This window comes from Eleginops maclovinus, chromosome 2 (genome assembly GCF_036324505.1).
Source record: "Eleginops maclovinus isolate JMC-PN-2008 ecotype Puerto Natales chromosome 2, JC_Emac_rtc_rv5, whole genome shotgun sequence".
NCBI classification, from domain to species: domain Eukaryota; kingdom Metazoa; phylum Chordata; class Actinopteri; order Perciformes; family Eleginopidae; genus Eleginops; species Eleginops maclovinus.
The window spans coordinates 7,162,906-7,184,294 of NC_086350.1; the positions used below are offsets into that span (position 1 = coordinate 7,162,906).

A 21,389-nucleotide genomic window follows, 5' to 3' on the forward strand; every position below is an offset into this window, starting at 1 on the left:
CAGGGCAGAGAGGTGCTGGGAATAGAGGGGGGTGGGGGGGTGGGGGGGACAGAGAGGTGTACGTGGGGGAAAACAGAAAGAGAGGGGGACGAGAGCCAGAAAGATGGACAGTGTTTGAGGTTGGGACGCCTGCAAACTCTTTCTCACCCTTTCGAGCAGAAGGGCAGGAAAGGGACAGACAGTGGGTCACTGTTACCATCAGTAATTACAGCGAGAGGGGAGCGGAACAGCAGGAAAGTAGAAGAGTGAATAAATGAGGAGAGGAGAAGGAGGCAAATGTGTGACCACTTCAATCCTTTAGACATTTTATGAGTTCATAATGGAAGAATATTCTCTGACTCTGCTCAAAGTGGGATTTATTTCAATTGCAATTTAAATCACTGAACTCCACACAAAGTGACACAAGAAAATTCAAAGACAAAGAACGTTCATTAAAATAACAATAAGTGGAAAAAAAATTACTTTGGTTTTTTGGCACTTCAATTGCTTTTTTATAGAGCAATCAGAAACCAGTCTTTTTGGTGGACATGATTGAACTGCACAGAGACTGAGGTCTGCAGATATTTAATTTCCCCTTTGATTCGGAAATCAAAATGTTTTATTTTTTTAAAGCTTTAAATGCTTTCCAGTGAACTTAAAAATGCTAAAAAAAAAACACAACCCTTCGTCCTTAAATTCAATCGAGCGTGACATAAGAACAGTGGAAACCTCATCGAACTCTGAAGCATTTTTCAAGTCCAACACATTTAAAAATATCTTTAAAAACTTTTACAACTCTGTATGTGGTCTGTAACATGCTGTTCAGCTTATTACTATATCACTTGGTTTTAGTTGAGAATAAATATTTCGTCTGGTCTTTGATTCCTGTGCATTAATTCTGTTGTGATCGTAAAATGGAAGAGTTTTGTAGAGAAAATAATTACAGCCACAGAGAATATCCTAGGCTCTAAAGAGGGATTACAGTAATAGCTGCTATTGATGTGGGCTGTAACTGGTTCTGGGTGCCAATATCAAAAATCAAGGAGAACACCATTTCATACAAGATTTACTGATGCATAATTATTAATCGATTTAATGCGTGTGAAGCTGCTCCTCCAGCCGTTAAGTCTCAGAACCCTCCTTCAAAAGCTGAAGAGAAATGAAGCTCTTCCTGTTTGCCCGGCTAAAATACTGCTAGATGGACAACAGTGTGTGTGTGTGTGTGTGTGTGTGTGTGTGTGTGTGTGTGTGTGTGTGTGTGTGTGTGTGTGTGACTGCATTTGTATATTTATGTCTGCCTGTATATCCACTTGTATTTTTGTCTATGGTCTAATGTATAAATATGTATATATATGAGCGTGTGTGTGTTTACCAGGCCCTCATCTCTAAAGCCCTCCACTGGGTCTGGATCGGACCAGTCTAAACACACACACAGTCACGCACACACACGGCTGCCCCCCTCAAAGCCATGCTTTTCAAGACGAGGGGCCCTAAATGCCTTACAGATGGACTCCTAACAAACACAACACTCTGTCCCTGCCCTCAAGTATTTCCAGTATTTGGCCTTGCTGTAATTTACAACATACTTACCTAATTGAGATGCTATTACGGTCGGGGCACGCATTCTTCTGCGTACGCCTGGTGCTAATGCACGAGATATAAGCGTGTCATGCGTGGCACAGTATATTTGCCCTAATATAGCAGAGTGAAGCTAACCACAGAGTGAGTGTGATGAATGGTCCATGTAGTGTACTTAGAGCAACACAAATAATGATGTGTTGAGCAGAGACATGTCTGTGCAGTTCTGCAGGGCACATTAGAGGTTTCTTTTTTTCCCTCACGAGACGCTGCTGATGGTTTTACACTCATCAAAGACCCATGCAGTTTCCAAATATAACTGAATACCATTTGGATGACTAATCTATGACGGCATAATTATTGAATGTGATACTGACAGCGAGTAATTGTCCCCCTTTGCTTCTGAAACATTAGTTGTTTTTCACACACAGACTGACACGCTTTTAAAGAGCAAACTTATTATGGCACAGCAGATTTTTTTATACACAATTTTGTATCTTTTATTTAAAATGGCAACAATAAGAATTTAGACATATGCAACACACAATTAAATGTACCATTTAGGTGAATTAGAAACCACCCTCATCAAATTCAGCTTTTACATTTATTTTTAAAAAACACAGACATTTATTTTATTTTTGGTATCGAAAATATCTTCAAAACTCTGTATTAAGAACTGCCATATGTTCTGCTTTCAAAAACCTTTTTTGGAATTAGTTGTTCAGTATTTTCAACGTATCGTTATACGACATACAATATATTTAAATAAGTTGACTAACATTTTATTTTACTTTGGGAAAATCTTGCAAACTTGAAATAACCAAAACATTACATTCTGACTAAATAAAAGTCGTCTTCAGAGTACTGTTAAATCTTTAGAACAAAACGGTTCAGACTAAAAAGCATGTTCTTCAGACACTTATTTTCAGGCTATGTGAAAGCAACATGTTGTAATTTCCCTGACCTTTCCGTCTCTTTGTCTCTGAAAAACCCTGTCCTTATAAAACTGGGAGATTTACCACAAACATTGAGCTGACTTCATCCTAAAGCACGCAGCGAGCTCCGGTCTGAAAGGCCACGCTGAATCCCAGAGACACTGGCCCCTGTTTGAGCTTGTCGTTTGGGGTATTTTTCATCGAGTGTGTCTGACAGAAAGATAACACACTGTCACAGACTGCCATCCATCTTCGTTTCCACGTCGCTCCTGGAGAATTCAATCTCGAGTGTGGGGTTAGACACGTTGGTGATTAATTGAGTCTATGCTCGTGTGAGTGTAGACCTAGATGTGTCTTTGTCTTTGTGTGATAAATCACTGTCTATCTCTGTACAGGACACACAATGCCAAAGCTGAACCAGCTGACCACTGAAGATAAATTAATCTACAAGTGATGTGCTGACAATTATTCTATGTTACTTTCTCAGTTGCAGCATAAAGCACAGTCAGATTGGAAGACGTTTTACAGAGGAAAGGGGAAAAGAAAGTGGGAATTTGTCAAAAAATAAATGAAGCTGGACGCTGACCATGAGTGAGTATGGAAAAAGGCATGGAAATACACACAAACCCACACACACACACAAACATCAGGGCATAGGGTGGATGAATAAGTCCTCAGGGCCGTTGGAAAAGATCCTTTACAGAGGCGATCCAACTGTGACACCAGGTTTTTTCTTTGTGTGTGCTTAGGTTTACTATTACGAGCAAACACGCGAGAGGTGACGCAACGCGGGAATTGCACAACGTTATGAAATGCGGGCAGCGATGCGGGACAAACAATTAGCAGTTTGCAACTCAACACAAGGGCACTCAAACCATTTGAAGTAACTTGATTCATTGTTGGTTTTATCTCATTAAACATCTACTGTAAACGTTCATTTAGATTAATCGTTATGTTTGGACGGGGCATTGTGCTGTTGCTGCAACACACACACTGTATGTGGAAATGTTGTTTCAAGTGTGATGAATACATTGTGTAGGCTGACAATAAATAATTTAACAATGTAAAGATTTAAATGGCTAGGAGGAAAAATGAAATTCTGTAGTGTAAATCAGAAATCACCACATCCCACAAACATAAATCTGTGTGTTATGTCTGTGTTGAGTTTATCTAGAGTTGACAATAATATCTGGAGCGTAATGGTGCAGGCGTATCTGGAGGAGAAGCAGGGAATGTACCAAGCAACAGAGGTCGATGGGTTCATCCACCTGCTGCCCGAAGGGGGGGTAAAAAAGCCCCCACTTCCCCATTTGAACAGGTGTGCCAGCTCGTCAAAACCATCAAGACAAGAAATTCACATGAGCAGAATCGAGAGGTGGGAAGGGGTTGTGTGCTGAGGCGGGAACAACAGTAATTATGAAGGATGTGTGTCACAAGTTGCTGTTCTGTTTGACTTTGACAGGAGCTTGCTGCTGCAATGCATGCATTTACAGGAACAGTGATTAGTTCCACATTGTTTAAAGGGGAAAAGCCTGGTTTCCACCGATTTGCTTCTCAATTATCCACCTCTCGATTGTATTTTATGTCAAGGCAGAGTGGGGAGAGAGAAGAAGTGAAAGAGGGAAACACTTAAAGAGAAAAAACAGCACAAGAGAGTCATAGGTAGAAGAGGAATATCTGAACGCAGGTTTATGTTTCCAATCAGGAGATTGCGATCGAAACGTGTTGCCCAGAGCAAATGGGCCATAACTCAATCACAGAGGGAGGTCTTCAAGCTCCGAGAGCACATTGGTTCAAGATCATTACTCCTCTCTCCGTAACAAAGAGGTCTGAAAACAGCAAACGCATGCAAACATTAAAGTACATCAGTGCTGATGAGCGCAGCAGAGGTGGTATGGTAAAGGATAAGGAAAAGTGGGGGAAATCCTGAACCGGCTGACTTGAATAGAAAAGAAGTGGCTGCAGAATGCATTGTTCTATTGTATAGGAGTTGCTTTCATTTACTGTGAGTTGTGAGAAAAACTCAACTATAAGGTTTGATTTTCAACACCATAGAAAAACAAGCTTCAACACGAAAACACATTTCCAAACCTTTTCCAAATCCCCAAACACTATTTCACTTTATAGAGATGCCGCCAGCCAGACAAACAACCAACAGATGTAGCCACACACTATAACCAACATACATTTTATATTCTGTGATTCACACATGGAAAGAATAAGAGACAAAGGCAGTCACATTCGAAGACCAGTCCAACTGGTACAACCATCCCCACTGGGGGAAAGGCTATCTTAGCATTACACTGGCATCAGGGTCGGCATCATGCTGGCATCACATCAGGCCTGTTAGTCTATGACAGAAGACATGCCTTGTTACACCCATGGGTTTCACAACACAGCTGTTGTTTATTGGCTTTGCCTCTTTTCTCTTAGCTCCCTAATTCTTCCAGTACTCTAATATTCAGATATGGAAACATAAACATCAATTGTCACCGCCCAATGTACCTGGGATTACAGGAAGAAAGAAGGGCTGGCATGGAAAACAATCAAAATGACCCAGCCCACAATGGGAATCAAAAATAAAGTAATTTAAGTACAGATTAAACGCAGCACTGAATCGCTGCTGGAGAGCGGAGAATGCAGGTGTATGTTTGGGCATTGGCACAGACTGAGAGAACCAAGCCAAAACAAGGTCGTATCAAAATGCATTCATCTGATAACAGAGGCTCAGACACACACACACACACACATTTCGGTAAAGGGTAATCTAATCAACGTATCTCTCTTACCTCAAAGACAAAACACACACTGAGCAGCAGAAGTGTGCCTACCTTATCTTCCAGCCGGATCAGTCGTGCCCCAATAGTTGGGTATTCCTTATCTTCTCCTTTTCCTAGTGAATGAATAAAAAAAAACATGTTTACACACAAACGTGTTTAGTTAGTTTTGATTTATTTTGTCTCTATCATCACTTTTGCTGTAACAATGTAAATGTACCCTCTGCCTGATGAATAAAAGTATTCTGATTCTGAAATGTTTATTAAATGCATTTGCCTTGTTTGCAAAAATTAACATCTGAATTTCTTGGTATCATTTGCAGAGAAACACGCGGAAAAGTACATTTAGTCTCACTCAGATCAATTACACAGACACAACACTGTCATTAACAGTAAGAGCTTTATAGACCCATGATTCTCAGTGATATCACCAGCATTTTTGTGGTTACAGGTCACAGTGGCAAGTTTACAGCCCCCTACTGTAATGGTTACAGTGGATGCATGTCAAATAAGAGTGATGTGGTCGTAACGACACAATGCAGTGATTCTTCTGGTGAGTTTAGGTTGGTTAGACTTCCACTATATTTTGGGATCTTAAACGAACAGTATTTGTTTTGTTTTTCTCTAGTCAGGCAGAAAAAGCTGTCAATGAACAAAAACACATGAGAAATGTCCTTTTTACTGATCATGATACGTTGGACCGCCTTTAGCTTTGATTGCGGCACGCATTCGCTGTGGCATCGTTTCCACAAGCTTCTGCAATGTCACAACATTTATGTCTGTCTTGCATTAATTTTTCGCCAAGATCTTGTATTGATGACGAGAGATTCGAACCACTGCGCAAAGTCTTCTCTAGCACATCCCAAAGATTCTCAACCGGGTTCAGGTCTGGACTCTGTGGGGGCCAATCCATGTGTGAAAATGATGTCTCATGCTCCCTGAACCACTCTTTCACAATTTGAGCCCGATGGATCCTGGCATTGTCATCTTGGAACGTGCCCGTGCCATCAGGGAAGAAAAAAATCCATTGATGGAATAACCTGGTCCTTCAGTATATTCAGGTAGTCAGCTGACCTCATTCTTTGGGCACATAACGTTGCTGAACTTAGACCAGACCAACTGCAGCAACCCCAGATCATAGCACTGCCCGGCCAAAAAAAAGGTCACAAGCCTGTGGGGGCAGTGCTGTGATGTATGATGCTTTAAATAACTCATTGTTTTATCTTTCAACAGTAAAATTAAGTAATATTATTTTAAAAGATTAGGATGGTTGATGACACCTACATAATGAAAAGGTAGTAAAAGATGAATCAATCATTTATCACTATTACTCACTATACATTTAAAACCGATGCACATGCGCTGAAAGACATGCTTACATACATGCCCACATAGACATGCAATCATCCATAAGCCTGCTGGAACATGCATGTTGAAACAAGCAGGGGTGATTACGTTTATAAATATGAAGACACACATGTAAACATAGCCACATGCAAACGGAGATATTTGCACATCAGAGACCTCTTTTCCTTTCATATTTGGTCTGGCACAGCTTGTGTATGTGCGAGGTGTAAACACAGACATGGATTGAGGAGTGATGGCTGTCTATCAGATGTACACTGCTGTGTGTTCTTTGTATTTACCTGGAAGAAACATTCCTGGCTTCCCCAGTGTGCCGTCCAGCCTGAGGGGATAGACAGGAGAAAATTAACAGAGAGAGGTAAAACCGCTGGCTAGATACAGAGGAGATTCAGTCGAGTAAACAACACTTTATTCCAAAAATAGCAAAATAATGTAAGCCGATTTATAGTGCCAAAAGTTGAGTGGTACTTTTCTTATCTATTCTTTGGAAATAAGTGTTTTTAAGGGATAATAAAATGAATACTGTCTCCCTATTGAAAAGCATCATTTGGGTGTCAGTCAATAAGTCATGTGACCTTTTTCTTTGGATGTTCTGTTTCAGAGTTTCCGTATTTTTAGGGTTAAACTTTTTTATTGCAATTCATCAGCAGCTTAGATTTGGCTCTTTTCTACTTTGTGTTGAAGATTTACTTCCCTGCAGTTACTCATAAATTGTATTAAATAATCAAATAAATCAGTCTTTTGTTGCAGTGCAGGTTATGAAATGTCACGGTGCATTTCCATGGTTCAGCTGAATTACTGCCAAAGACGTATTTACACAAGTAGGACCAACTTGAGAGAGGACTGGACTGGACAAATCAGAGACTAGTCTGGCCCTCCCCTGTCTGTCAGACGAGCAGTAAGAATAGTAACAAACGGAACTGCAATTACTGAGAGCTTAATACATGATTATGACCCAGTTCAGCAGACAGTGATGTCAGTATAGTCTAGTTAAGGGAGGGACAATCAAGGGGGACACCAGCCAAATGAAGACTGAGGGTTTTCAATTATCTATTTTGTTTCCAAATTAGATTAAACATTATGTTTTCTGACTTATTTCTTCACAAAAATGTGGTATCCTATATAAAGGTGTAACAAAAAAAAGATTTAAATCAACGGACAGTAAGTGAGAAAGTGAAAGTGCGAAATAAATAAATGAAAAGGGTCAAAGACACCACCTTCTCTGCAGTTCCTTGATGCGGACCATCATGTTGAGGTGACCCTGGGAATACTGCTCGATCACGTCTCGCACATCATAGGGCTTCCGCGCTTGCTGTGGACCAATGTAACACACACACGCACGCACGCACGTACACACACACACACACACACACACACACACACACACACACACACACACACACACACACACACACACACACACACACACACACACACACACACACACACACACACACACACACACACACACACACACACAAAAGCCATTGTCAGCCATCGCTGCTGTTGCTCGGTCCCCGAAAACATCCCCCAACCCCTTGGGTGCAAAGGGTTCATTGTTAACTCATTGTGTGACTGTGTGGGTATGTGTGTGTGTGTATGTGTGTGTGTGTGTGTGTGTGTGTGTGTGTGTTGGTGCGTGCACTGACAAGTGCATGGTCATGTAGAAAGCAATCGTGTTAAGATCCTTTCACAGCTTTGTTTAGTGTGACGTGGAAACAAGCAGCATCAGAAAGAACCCACTGAACTCTTTAGGGTATCCTCGGTGTACACAGAGTATAGCCTCCGCAGCTGAAATCACTTAGCCTTAATTGAAAACATATAGAAGACTTGGAAACGTACGAATAGAGGAACCATTTGACAATAACATGTGGCATGAAAATGATTGGCAATGTATCGCGAAAAATGACTGTTTCTTTAACGGAAAAAAATGAACTGCCCCAAATGTTTTAACACAATTCTGCTGCTTTTAGCTCTGCGGGAGACAATGTCCTGCTGTGTTGTGTGTGTGTGTGTGTGTGTGTGTGTGTGTGTGTGTGTGTGTGTGTGTGTGTGTGTTTTTTTGTGAGTGCAGTACAGTAAGTGAATTCCTACTGTAGCCCCAGAGACAGGTTAGCAGACTTCCCTTGATACTACCCCTGAACTGAAGTGAGCACAAAGACATGCAGGTGCAAGTTTCAGGCATTTACACACGTATACACATGTACACACACTTACACATGCACATCAGCGCTGCAGCTGATATATACCCTCGGGGCTCCCCCTGCTTATCCTGTATAACCGCACAAACACCACACACAGACACACACACGTCTCTCACTCTCAATATGTCTCTCTTTATTTCCTCCTTCTTTTCTGTTTTTTACTTTTAAAATATTTCTCTTGCCTTTTCTGGATTTCCTTTTGCTTACCTGAAATCTCTTCCTGGCCACAAAGTACTGCATTCTGCGGAGGACCTTTACAGCTGATCTTTGGGCATGGGACAACCTGTGACAAAAAGAAAGAATGATTTAGTCGAAGAAAAACACTGATGGAAGAGTCAGAAGGCAATTCCTTCTTTTAGAAAGTGTCTTATTTCCAAGAGAGGAGTTTAAAAAAAGACAAAGGCTGCAAACTCAAGGCCCAGTTTCATTGGCTGTTGCTACATTCAATAATCAATGAAAAATGTGTGACCAATGCAAGAGCAAAACACATGGCCCGGAAATGAGAGCACACACACATAGACAGGTATTGTTCATGTACATAAAAACACACATTTAACCCCTGACTGTATGTGTTGACACAGATTAACCCCTGCTCTCTATCAGTGCTCGCCTTATCTGTCACAAATATGAGAGTGAAACAGAAGGAAACCAGACTCCGTTTGCATTAAGAGGAATCTCAAAACACAAGACCCTCGGCTCAAAGCTGCACATCTGTGTCAACAAGAGAAAACCCCACTGGGATGGAGCTAAACACTGAAACAGAAACCACTGGACGCAAACAACACACATGAAATACCGCAGTGACTGTAAAGCATACACTTGTGTTAGTTTTTTTAAAGAGCCTCTCTGTTTGCTGTGTGTCGGTGCATATGTGATTTATTTGTCAGAAACCATGTCCTTGGAAATGTGTGACAGCAGCATGTTTGTAAGATGTGTGCTATAAATAAATACATAAACAGAGCAGAAATTTGTTGAGTGACTGGATGTCAGTGGTCCATGTGATTAAACAATACAACCTGTGTGCAGGCACAGATGGAAACACATTGTCGTTATTCAGAATTTAATAAAGGCATACTGTTTTATAGTTTCAAGGGAATGGAGGAAGTTCAAAACCACATCATTCATTAATAACACCCTGGTATTTTACGATACATAAATACATAAAACAATTAAGTATTTGTTACCGATACATGATTTTTACAAATTCTGTACCTCATACAACCACATGTGTGTTCCCACCCCAAAGTTGAGAAGCTCTGACTTAAGGTGTGGGTAAATAAGGGGTAAACCTGCATAAATGAATTGCTCTTAACACAACTCATGGTGTCTGGGAAAACCGCTTTCCAAGTGTGTTGTTGAGTTGAGATCTAATAAAAGTTAGTTGCAGGGGTCAAAAGGTCAGAGGCGCCTGAATCAGTGCAAGTGCAAAAAGGGGGTGTGGTTCAAAACATCACCACACCCTTGAATACCGCCAGGCACAAGTGCACTATGTAACAGTGCCTTGGGGGAAATTCACAAAAGGATTGAATGACTTCGTGCAGCCACTAAACCTGCATAAAAAAAGCTGCACGAAAAGAGACCGTGTAATTCTCAAAGAAGCCGCCAAGCAAATAGCGCCCCTGTGTTCCTGTATTATTTGCACATATTCAAATGAGATAATATGCACATATTTGCAGAAATCTGGCACCTTGCGATGCAAATTACCCTCGTTGATGTTTGTCCTGGCCGAAAACAACAACACCTTGCCACATGGATAATTGCAATAACATGTAAAAAAAAAAAAGGGCGAATTCAGCTTCAAAACTTTATGGACGTCATAGAATAGTAAGAACGTTAGATTAATACCTTTATTCATTACATTTATATTCATTGTGCTAGCAGCAGTCGCATCTATTCTTTGTAATTTCGCCAATCAATGAATTCTTGGAGAGCATTTTATTTGCTTTTGGATGTACTTTTACAGACTTAATTGTACCACAACGTCAGAAAAGCACAGAGCAATACTTCAGAGTATTTACTAAGATATATTAAAAACAGCTCCTGTCTGCTGAGTGAGCTGAATTTTCTCCCATTTTTTTGTATGTCCAATTCTGTCTTCTACTTCATGAACAGAATGTCTGAGAGGCATGTGACCTTTCAGCCATCTGTTGGTATCAGAGACATCAAAGTTAATCTGGTAAACTGCGGGGTCTGTGTGCAGGAGCAGTGTATCTGCTGAGAGGAGTGGATTAACCGCAACTGACGTCACCAGATTCTTGTTTGCAGAGACACAGAGAAAGATGGCAGAGATCAAAATGAAATTAAAAAACATTTAAACATTGTAAAGATTACATCTACACACTTGCCTGTAATGTGTGTACTGTAGGCAATGACATGAACAAAAGACATTTCAGAAGGCAACAGATATTTCGTGTGTGTGTTACTTGGAGTGTAAATGCTGCTAGAGGTTCATTCTTCCCCAACAGCTTTCAAACAGGAACAAAACAGACTCCTTTCTAATGTCAAAATCTATGCTTTGTATTTTGGCAGTTATGAAAGTGTATTTCAAACTACAGCCCAATCATTGAAGACACACCCACATGCACACACACCCTTGACACACAAAACACTCACCCCCCCCCCCTCCCCAAACAGGGGTCTTTGTGGAGTCAACAAGTCTCTCTGAGGTCTTAATTAGGAGGAAGGACAACAAAAGGACTTAACAGACAATGCGTTGACATGGGACCATAAAACATGGACATCAAAGGCTGCCGGCCCGCTGTCTTTTTTCCTGCCCTCTACGTAAGGACTGCCCAAGCTATAAGAGGAAATGCACACAAACAATGCCAAACATATATAGCATGGGGCCCTATTTTAGAAAAAAAACTACCCCCCACCTCTTTGCTCTCCATCATCAACCATGAGAAGGATGTGTTTTTTTTGGTTGGAGCATAATTGGGAAAGAAAACACATGTAGGAAACAAAAAACATGTGCGGTTTTGATCGTGTACAACTGTACCACGCTCCCTCCTTGCCCGCCTCCCGCTTCCTGAATTCGACACAAATGCGCACACATGTTCATTGGGTAAGTGTGATAAAAGAATAACACGGAGGGTTTTTTGTCGGACACTAACCCCCCAGCCCCCCTCTACTCCATTAAACATTTGGCACACAGAAACCGTAGGAATGTAGTTCCTGCATCTCTCTACTGCCCTTCAAATCCTTGCCAGCTCTACCTCCTACTCATCTCTTTCTGCCTGCCCCTCACTCTTTTCTATTCTTGGTGTTTATTTTTCATCTGTGCAGAAGATTTGACACACAGTGTACTGTAACCTGGGGACTCCCCGAGTCAGCAAAGCTCAAATCTCGCCCACGACGAATTCAATATATTTCCCATTGTCCTGCACTCTACGATACTTGAGGCTCGTTTTTCCTTCTTTTTCAGATTAAACCCTAACTCCTGGCTCTTCTCAACAGACTCTCTATTCTTCATTAGGTTGACTGTAGAAGTCCTGAACAAGCTGCGGTTGATGAAGTCATGAACTGACCTTGAAAAGCTGTGACAGATTTAGCCCCATGGCCTCCCCTGGACCCTTCTCTCTTAATAAGTTTTCTCTTTTTTCATTTTCTGATGGTCACTTTGGAGACCTCGGAGTTGTCAATGGCAACTCTCCCTCACCCCCCCTGTGCACTTTATTTGGCAGGGGACCGTCAAATATCCTGTGCTTCCATGGTGCGCTGCAATAACCTTGGAGTCAGTTGGGAGAGAGGAGACTTAAACATCAATGTGCTACGCTCAGGGCCCAGCAAGAGTGCCTGCCTGTGTGTGTGTGTGCTGTGTGTGTGTGTGTGTGTGTGTGTGTGTGTGTGTGTGTGTGTGTGTGTGTGTGTGTGTGTGTGTGTGTGTGTGTGTGTGTGTGTGTGTGTGTGTGTGTGTGTGTGTGTGTGTGTGATAAGCTTTATGACTGGTGCTTTGGTCCATCAAAGAGATGTGCTCCTCTGTTCTCCTCAAAAACAGACATCCCTTTATCGTATCTTGGAAGGATAAGATGACTACATTCTTTCTGGAATGTTTGATCTAAAAGTGATGGCATGCCAGAGTGGTGCCGTGGTAAGAATTATAAGTGAGACACTACATCGTAATAGCCAAGATCCTCCATTAAACAAGGGTTTTAAATGGATGTGCTCCTAGGATGTTGTGCGAGAGATTCTCTCACGTAAAACTGTCTTGTGGGATGGAGAGTGGTTCGAGTGCAAGGAATGTAACCCAACTTTGTCTTCATGAGGCATCTTACATTTAAAAATGCTCGTTACTTGTGAAAACGCTGTGTATAGCACTTGCATGTCATCTTAAGTTTACACTGCAACACTAAATCAATGGCTTCATGTCTTCTTTTTAGTGCTGCCATTTCCTTTTTCCTAAAATGAATAGCGACCTCACCTTTGCTGCATTTCCGCACAGTCCACAATTTATATTTTCCAATTCCTTAATGATTCTCTCAACAGTCAATTGACAACGGAATAATTTGATGACAGCCCCTAAAGGGTACCTGTCAACCAGGATATCTTTCTCTGCACTGAGGAATCCGAGTCACTCTCACTGTGTTTCCCTCTTCAATGCTTGTAGGCTCTTTGAAATCGCTTACCCTCTGTTTTGCTCTTTTGTTCTGTCTCTTACTGTGTGTTTCTCTCACTCTGTTTTTCTAAAGACACAGCTAGTTAAATATGACTTCTGATACAATGGTTTCCCTCCTCCCTGTGTAGTCTGCTCTAGTTGTTTTCATGCTGCCCCCTCCAGATCAATGGACACTGATCAAGACATGCTGGAGACAATAGCAGCAAGCAAGCCACATCAAAGCCCAGTGCCCATTAAAAGCTGATGAAAAAGAGAGAACAGAGGGAAGAGCCACGTTTGATGTGTGTGGCCACAGAGACTTTACTATCACCATAAACTGCTGCATCACAAACACAATGTGAGACTAATGTACTATGGAAGAGGACATGTACATGCATGAATGTATTAAAGGTGATTAAACCCAGTTAACATTTCGATTTCCAATCCACATGCTGTCACCACGTACCTCTAAAGGTACATGTGAATGAAAGTCTCGCCTCCTAAGGGTCATCAAAGAATCCCACCAATGTGAATAACTCCTCATGAGACGTGCTCGACATCCTGGTGACCTCACCCATGTTTAATGTTAATGACACCAAGTCTCAAAACCTGTCATTATTTGAGGAGAACAGAGACAGAGAGGCTCTTTCCCACCATACGGAGAGAAGATTGGAGAGGAGCGCACTTCTAACAAGTCGACTAATGACTGGTGAACTCTTCCTGACACGGCTCTAACTGCCAAATTAACTAAAAATTTGGCCGAGGAGGTTTCTAGTTAGACAGCCAAGAAAAAAAGCCGTGGGAAAAAAGCTTTTTGCTAAGGTATGAAGACTCCAAGGAACTGTTATCTGTAAAATAGACCAAAAAAAAAAAAACTGATGAAAAATAAGGAAAGACATTCGCAAACAGACAATTATATGTATTTAAAGGATATAGTTTCCATGGGTTTAAAACAAAAATATGGAGACTGGTTCTCTTTATATACTCTTTTGATACACCCTTAAGTCACTACTCTTATGGTCTTGCAGTTCCAGCCATTGATTAACTGGGAGCAGTAAAAATGACTTTAGGACAGTGACTACTTCACAGATGTCACTACACTAATTCAACGTGCTAATGCTCCAGGCCTCCTCAAGAGGAAGATGTGGCGGTGACTTTTCTTCAAAGTAAATCTAATTAGAGAGTCAGATAGATACGGGGTTAATGACCCCTTCTTTGCCCTTTGGTGCAGAAGTTAGTTCAGTCTAAATGTTTAGCCTAAGATGTATCAGTAATTTGAGTATGTCAGCAAGTGTCAGGGTCAGAATCTATTTTAAAGGCTATTTTTACCCATACATCTGGTGTGATTCAGGTGCAATTGTTTTTGACTCTAGCTTTGCAGTCTGGCTCTATGGCACTGTCAATCTGTTGGTCAGTTAGCCAACCACCAACCTTCATCCAACACATCAAATATACAGTATATTCCTCAAATGTATATTTGCTCAACTAGGGACTGAAGAAAATCTCCCTAGTTTAGTTGCAAACCCGGTTAGACACAAATATAAAAAATACCTGCCTAGCGGAAAAGTCTTTAAGCTGGCTCTTTATATTGGGGCGGTAAATTGCAGAAGTTGTGTTCCTGTTAACACACGCTTAAAACTGTTGTTGCTACAGCTGCTCTGCTAACAAGCTAACAGGCACACACAGGTGGATTAACAACCTCCGATTGGGCTCTTTAACATTTGTGTTTACTAACCATGAGCATTATAGCCTCACAGAACTGTAAGCATGACTACATACTTTTAGCCTGTCTTAAGGGGCGCACTTCAGTTGATTTGACTGACGTGCGTCAACGCATTAAGATAAGTTACTTCCCCAGTTCTAAGGGCTGACACGTGTCTCCTCTCGGCAAGAGATGCAATATTTGCACATTATCTCTTTCGACTGACATTTAAAGCACCATAACTTGTGTTTTATGATTTAGTTAAGATTATATTTTGCTGACGCAGTATTTTGGTCGTTTTCCTGCTTCTCTTTATGAGGCCAACATGCTTTACTTCCCAGGTCCAACAAATCAACTGAAGTTAAGATGCCTAAACTTTGAACAAGGAATAATATATAACAGGAATGAGCTAACAGTTATTGGGCGCATTACATCCACCTCATTGCACTTACTTTTACAAGCACTTTACATTTCTGACCCTTGTGGCTATGAGAGTATCGCTGCGGGTGTATATCAGCATAAAAGCTTGGCTGACGGACAAGTAGGGAGTAGTAAGCCTCGCAAGGGGCCACACTCTAAAAACAACACCAGCATCTTGCATAAATGGAAGCAGGCAGGCACATATATAGACATACATACCAATGCATGGACATCCAACACTTACAATTCCTCCCCGTTTAGACCAGCATTCTTGAGCTCTGGTGTGTTTGCGTGTGTGTGGGTATGCGCGTGCATGTTATGAAGACAGGAGGGCGATTGGGTTTCTCCAGTGGGGGGCGAGGGGGTGAAGAAGGATTTATAATTCATGGCCTAATAGGATTTGTTGCTCTTTAGCAGGATTAGGCATGTTAGAGAAAGAATCTATTTATTGCTGCCAGTCGGGGGGTCCCCTCGCCTGGGTGGGGTTGGGAGATTTTTGGGGGGAGGGTAGTTGTGAGGTGAGGTGAGGTCGGTGGAGGGGGGGCTGCACACTGGACTTAAGCATTATTTTCTCGCAATCATGTTCCAGAGGATAACCCCTGCACCGAGCCTCCAGAGCACCCAAGCCCACCCCTCCTCTCAGCTCTTAGCCCCACTACAGCCATCATTTCTGTTTCTCTTTCATAGTGTTCTAATAATCTAAGCACATGAGCCCAGTGGTTGGTCATGCCAAAACACATGGCTGTTCATGTGTGTATTTGTGTGTACGTCCAGGGACAATTAGCACTGACACAACCTCGGGGGAGCTAGGGCCTGCTGGAGGTGACGGTCACAGAGCTGCCCACGTTCAGCCTGGCTTAACCCTGGCTTTGGACACAGCAGGAGGACCAGGAGGAAGAAGAGAAGAGAGAACGAGGAAGAAGAGAAGGAGGGAGAGAGAGGGAGAAAGGAAGAGATGGAGGGTGACCTGCGGGCCTTCTTAGCTAAGGGGCTTCTCTTTCATAAGCCAATGGGTTTAGATTATAAAACTGTGCTCCTTTTCAAAAGAGCATTATTCTTTCATTCATGTGATGTTGGGGCTACAGTGGGGGGCTGTCTGACATTAAAGACTGCTGTTTAATTAGGCCTTTCTTTAGTGGTCAGCCTTTGTGTCCTGCTTTCAGCTATGGGAGGCCTGGTTGGCCTCCCTAATGGCCAATGGCGGTTGCTGTGTGTCTGTTTGTATATGAGAGAAAGAGGGAAGAAAGATGTCAGACTTTTTGTTTATCCTCCATCAATTTGCACATCACTCAAAATCCCAAAGAAGCAAATAATCATGTTTTTTTGTTTATCTCCGTGAATTCAGTCTTTTTTTAGTAAGTAAGTCATTAGGGAACAAAGGGAACTATTTTGTGAGGACCAGACATCATTTCAAAATAAATATATATCTTAGAGGCCTGACTAAACACAACACTGTAAGCTTCTTTCAAACATTAAAAGGGATATTAAGGGGAACAGGTCAGCTAATAAACAACCCCATCAGTCTCTGTTTGTTTCTGCTTTAGTTAAGTTTTCCTTTCTTTGCACAGTTATAAAAGCTAAGCCAATAAAAACAGAGAAACAAAATAATGAGATTACCAGTAAATACATTCCCTTTCCCACATCTCTCCAGACTTAAACTTGCTCATATTCCAGTTGCTTTAGTTTTCTGCATATCAGTCTGCATAGACAATAATGAAATTACATTATGGTAAAACTGAGCGTAAAGTTTTAAAGTTTAAGAGTGAAGCGAGAGCGAGGGAGATGAAGTGGTGGAGGGAGTGGTAATGGTAACAGTAATAAGTCGCAGAGCAGAGGAGGGATTTATGGCTGCAGATGAGACTGAGATTGTCTTTGCAGACTTTCTTTAAAAGCTTCCGTTCTAGGTCCTCCGTACAATTAGCAAACCGCCTCTGTCTCCAGGTTTGTCCACCTCTGGATGATAATTACAGCCGCAGTCCAAACACACCGGCAGACAGACAGGCAGGCAAGAAGAGAGACAGGAAAGCTTTGGGGTTGTAAATCTCAACTAGTGATTTATTGCTGATAAGACATATTTTTTAACGGGTTTTTCCACTCTATGATAAGTCTTTTTAGGATCATAGTGGGCTTCAGCTATTACAACCATGGAACCAGCATGTAGCAGTTTAGAGTCTCCAGACCAGCAGACTTGAGACATACAACTTGGACTTAACTCAAAGAAATAAGCACTTGGGACCTAACGAAAGTCACAACATTGTGTATTTACATTTTGAATAACTAGAGGGAGAAACATTTAATAAAAAAGACCAATATTAACACAGCTGCAAAAATTTTCATATAACATTTGTAGATCCGAAAGACTTCCAATTGACTTGATTACAAAAACTTGAGACTTGACTTAAGACTATTTTCTACAGGGTTTCAGATTTGACTTGGAATAATTTAAGGATTAACTTGCACTTTCTTCAAAAGACTTGTAAACTGCTTAATCCATTACCTCCTGAATTGCCTCCCTTTGAATTATGCGTGGGAACTACTGTACAAAAAGAGGCAGGACTGCTTCTATTTTTAGTTCAAAGTGACATTATTAACCCATGAGTCAACACCTCTAACTTCATACAGCCCAATATAGATATTTTGAGTATATCCTCATGTGTATCATCCATCTCTATTGTATTCTATTGTTGTATGTTGCTGCCTTTAAAAGCTAGGTTAGCTTGTACTTATTTATTTATTTGTGGCCATGTTAATTGCATTCTTTCAGATGTTGCTGTTTCTTTGTCCCCCATTTCCCGACAGGAATTGTTGGACTAAAAGAGAAGAGATTGTCTTCTCTTCTCTAAATGGTTGCTTTAATGTCATCTGGTCGAACAAAGTCTGGTGGGATAGGTTTACAGGTTGGATTCATGTAACTGAAACACATGTCAGTCCATATAATTTCAAATGTATACTGTAGAAAACAAGTGGACAAAATAAGGTCCACTTCTCCATTAAAACACTGATTACAGGCTATGATCCAGACTCTAGGAGTTTGTAGGCAGTCTAAGTCAGGAATTGCTTCTTGCTTGCTGCTATAAGCGGATCAGATGACTGTACACTGAGAGTTCACGGGCCCAGGAGGAGATGAAAGATGATCAGAGGGCTTCGGGGTGCAGCAGGGTCTATGATTGGTCAAATTGACCTTCTTAATATTCTGTGGTGAGATGAGATGTGAGAGGGGGTGTATCAAGGTGACTTATGGACCTGAATCACTGCTTTTAAGTTCCACAAGAAATTACTTGCTTTTGTTTCAACACTTTTGCAATACCACTGTTGTGTGTTATTCGAATGATAACAGACAGCATTAAAATACTGGTTCAGGCCTCAGGAAGTATTGATATCTGAAATCTGATCTTACAGTACGACTTGTTCATATCATTTCAGCCTTGCTTGAAACCGTTTCAATATTTAAACTCGATTTGAGTTATCTTTGTGTTATTTCCAAGATCTAAAACATCAGCCAACGGTCAGATCTGCTGATCTTCAGAGTGAGCTCCAAAAAGACATGAAATCCAATTTGCGTGGGAGAACAAACAATAGCCAGAACATTTGGGACAATGTTGAAAAACAGAAGCGGCTGCCAACCTTCAAAACAGAACACAGTGAACCGAGTATCCAATATATAAAACAGAAGAAAAAATGTGATACAAAATCCAAACAGAATGCTAGAGACTATATTTTTAATCATGACTTAAAGTGATAATACGTCAAACAGCTCTGCAGATTTAAGAAATCTCATGAACTCACTGGGACAGTTAATTGAGTAGCTTGGGGCCAAATGTTAGCACACAAACATGAGATTTGTGATCGTGCAAGAACATGCACAGTGTTTTGTTGATTACTCATGTAACGCAACCGTGATATAACAACAGTGACCTAATAACGCAGTCTGCAAACCAGAGTAATGAATATGATGAAAAATGACTTCCAACACTACTCCAAAACAGACATGCTGGCTCAGCGCCCGGAGCATTGAAGGACAGGCTTAATTCAGAGGCATTTATTTGTCATAATAGTAAACTACCTTCAGATCACTTGATAACTGTCAACATGCTTCCCGTAACATCGACCTGACACAACACTGAGTGACTGTGAAAGCAATGTTTACATCGGACAGAGAAGGTAGGGACCACAAGTGATGGAAAAAATAAGAGAGAGAGCGCCACCCAAATAAGGAAACGAGGAACAAAGAAGAAGTGCGGGATTCATCATCTTTCAAAGAGCTCGGTTATGAGAGCGGTTATCTGAAACGAGGTGCTGGGAACGGGGTGCAAAGCCATAATTGGATGCTTGTTCCCGGCCAATTTTTCAGGGCAAATTATCAACGCATGGGTTGGATTGCTGGAACCACATTGTGGAGGTGGGAACAGTGGGAGCTTTGAGGGGCCAGCGTGACGCGCTAATAGAATCATTTAGCACGCTGGGATAACGACAGTATGTGATGGATGGAGCGAAGGCCCGAGCATCTGCTACTGCAACATTAGCCCTGCTGAGTCACCACGGCTGAAAGTACGGGCACTAGGATCTGTGTGTTCCTATATACTGTATGAATGTGGGTGTTGCATGTGTGTGCTGACACTGTGTAAGCATGGCAAAGGCCCTCTCTGCAAAATGCACAGAGCCTTGTCTATCTCCGAGCGTGTGAGTAAAATGATGACTGGGCATGTTGCTTTTGGAAAGCCCGCTGCACTGTGCCATCTCGGCTTAGGACCGCCTTGTGTGCCCTCCCCCCTACTCCTAAAAACAAACTGTCACTCACAGCTTGCCACTGACCTCCACATTTTCAAACTCAAACAGGCAAAATAAATAGACTTTGGATAAGAATAACTTCAGGAATGTAATCATTCCAAGCTTTTCATTTGTCAACACATAATGCTAGACTGCATCACCACTTCAAAGTTAGATATTGTCAAGAAAATTGGAATAATTAAAAAGTTTCATGCTGCCGTTGTCATTATGGCCAGACAGTTAGTGTCTATAGTTTATATTATGCTAGTGTGTGTGTGCCAACATGTATAGAGTTATGTCAGGCAGCCAGGGTTCTGTAAATGATCTCGGGTGAATCAAATCTGAGGCGCTTTTAAGGTTTGGTTGGCCATGAAAATGTCAGTATCACTACAAAATGGACATAATAACATAAACAAACGTGTATTTGATATGAAGATTGTTACAAGACTCAAATTTGAATGGATTAAAAGAGACCACTGAACCTAAGAATGAAATTGTAAGCACCACCAATGCGGACGGATTCTGGATCTGTGCCATTTTGGATGAAGTCAGTTTACAACAAATTATCTTAACTTTGCTACACGCCTGATTTTTGCCTTTGGCTGGCTTCTTTAAAAAAGGCCTTTATAAGAGGCTTGTCCATAGAAAGTGGATCTAAAGAAAAAGAAGTGAGAAAAGTCTTAAAATATTTATAAAAGAAACAAAACATGTTACATTATCCAGAAGTCTTCACTGCTGCTATTTCTGTGGAGCATTGATGAGAAATGGGTACAATTTGGAAAATACTTATAGCTCTTCCAACTTTATTTTGCAAGTTTGTAAAAAATACAATATATTTAATATTTCCTTTAAGGTAGACATTCCTTCTACTCTGATCATACACTAAAAGCTGCCCCAAGATAAGCCTGCTGTTATATTACTCCATGAATCCTAACAACAAACTAATCATGCTCATATGTAAATCTCAAAGCACAAAGAGGACGCAGCATGTGCCTCGGTGCGTAGGATGTTAAAATAAAAGTTTGTATGGGATATATTGGCATGAGGCCAGTGCAGGAGGGAGGACAT

At 41.3% G+C, this 21,389-nt stretch overlaps 1 protein-coding gene across 1 annotated transcript in view; it reads right to left on the reverse strand.

Moving 5' to 3' along the window:
- kcnq1.2 (potassium voltage-gated channel, KQT-like subfamily, member 1.2) overlaps positions 1 to 21,389 on the reverse strand; it is a 149,732-nt gene that overhangs the window by 46,898 nt on the left and 81,445 nt on the right. The window contains exons 14-17 of the mRNA XM_063899098.1: positions 9,046 to 9,121; positions 7,852 to 7,946; positions 6,916 to 6,956; positions 5,324 to 5,385 (exon numbers count right to left, since the gene is read on the reverse strand). Coding sequence (XP_063755168.1) covers positions 5,324 to 5,385; positions 6,916 to 6,956; positions 7,852 to 7,946; positions 9,046 to 9,121 — 274 coding nt within the window. The remainder of the gene's footprint in view (positions 1 to 5,323; positions 5,386 to 6,915; positions 6,957 to 7,851; positions 7,947 to 9,045; positions 9,122 to 21,389) is intronic.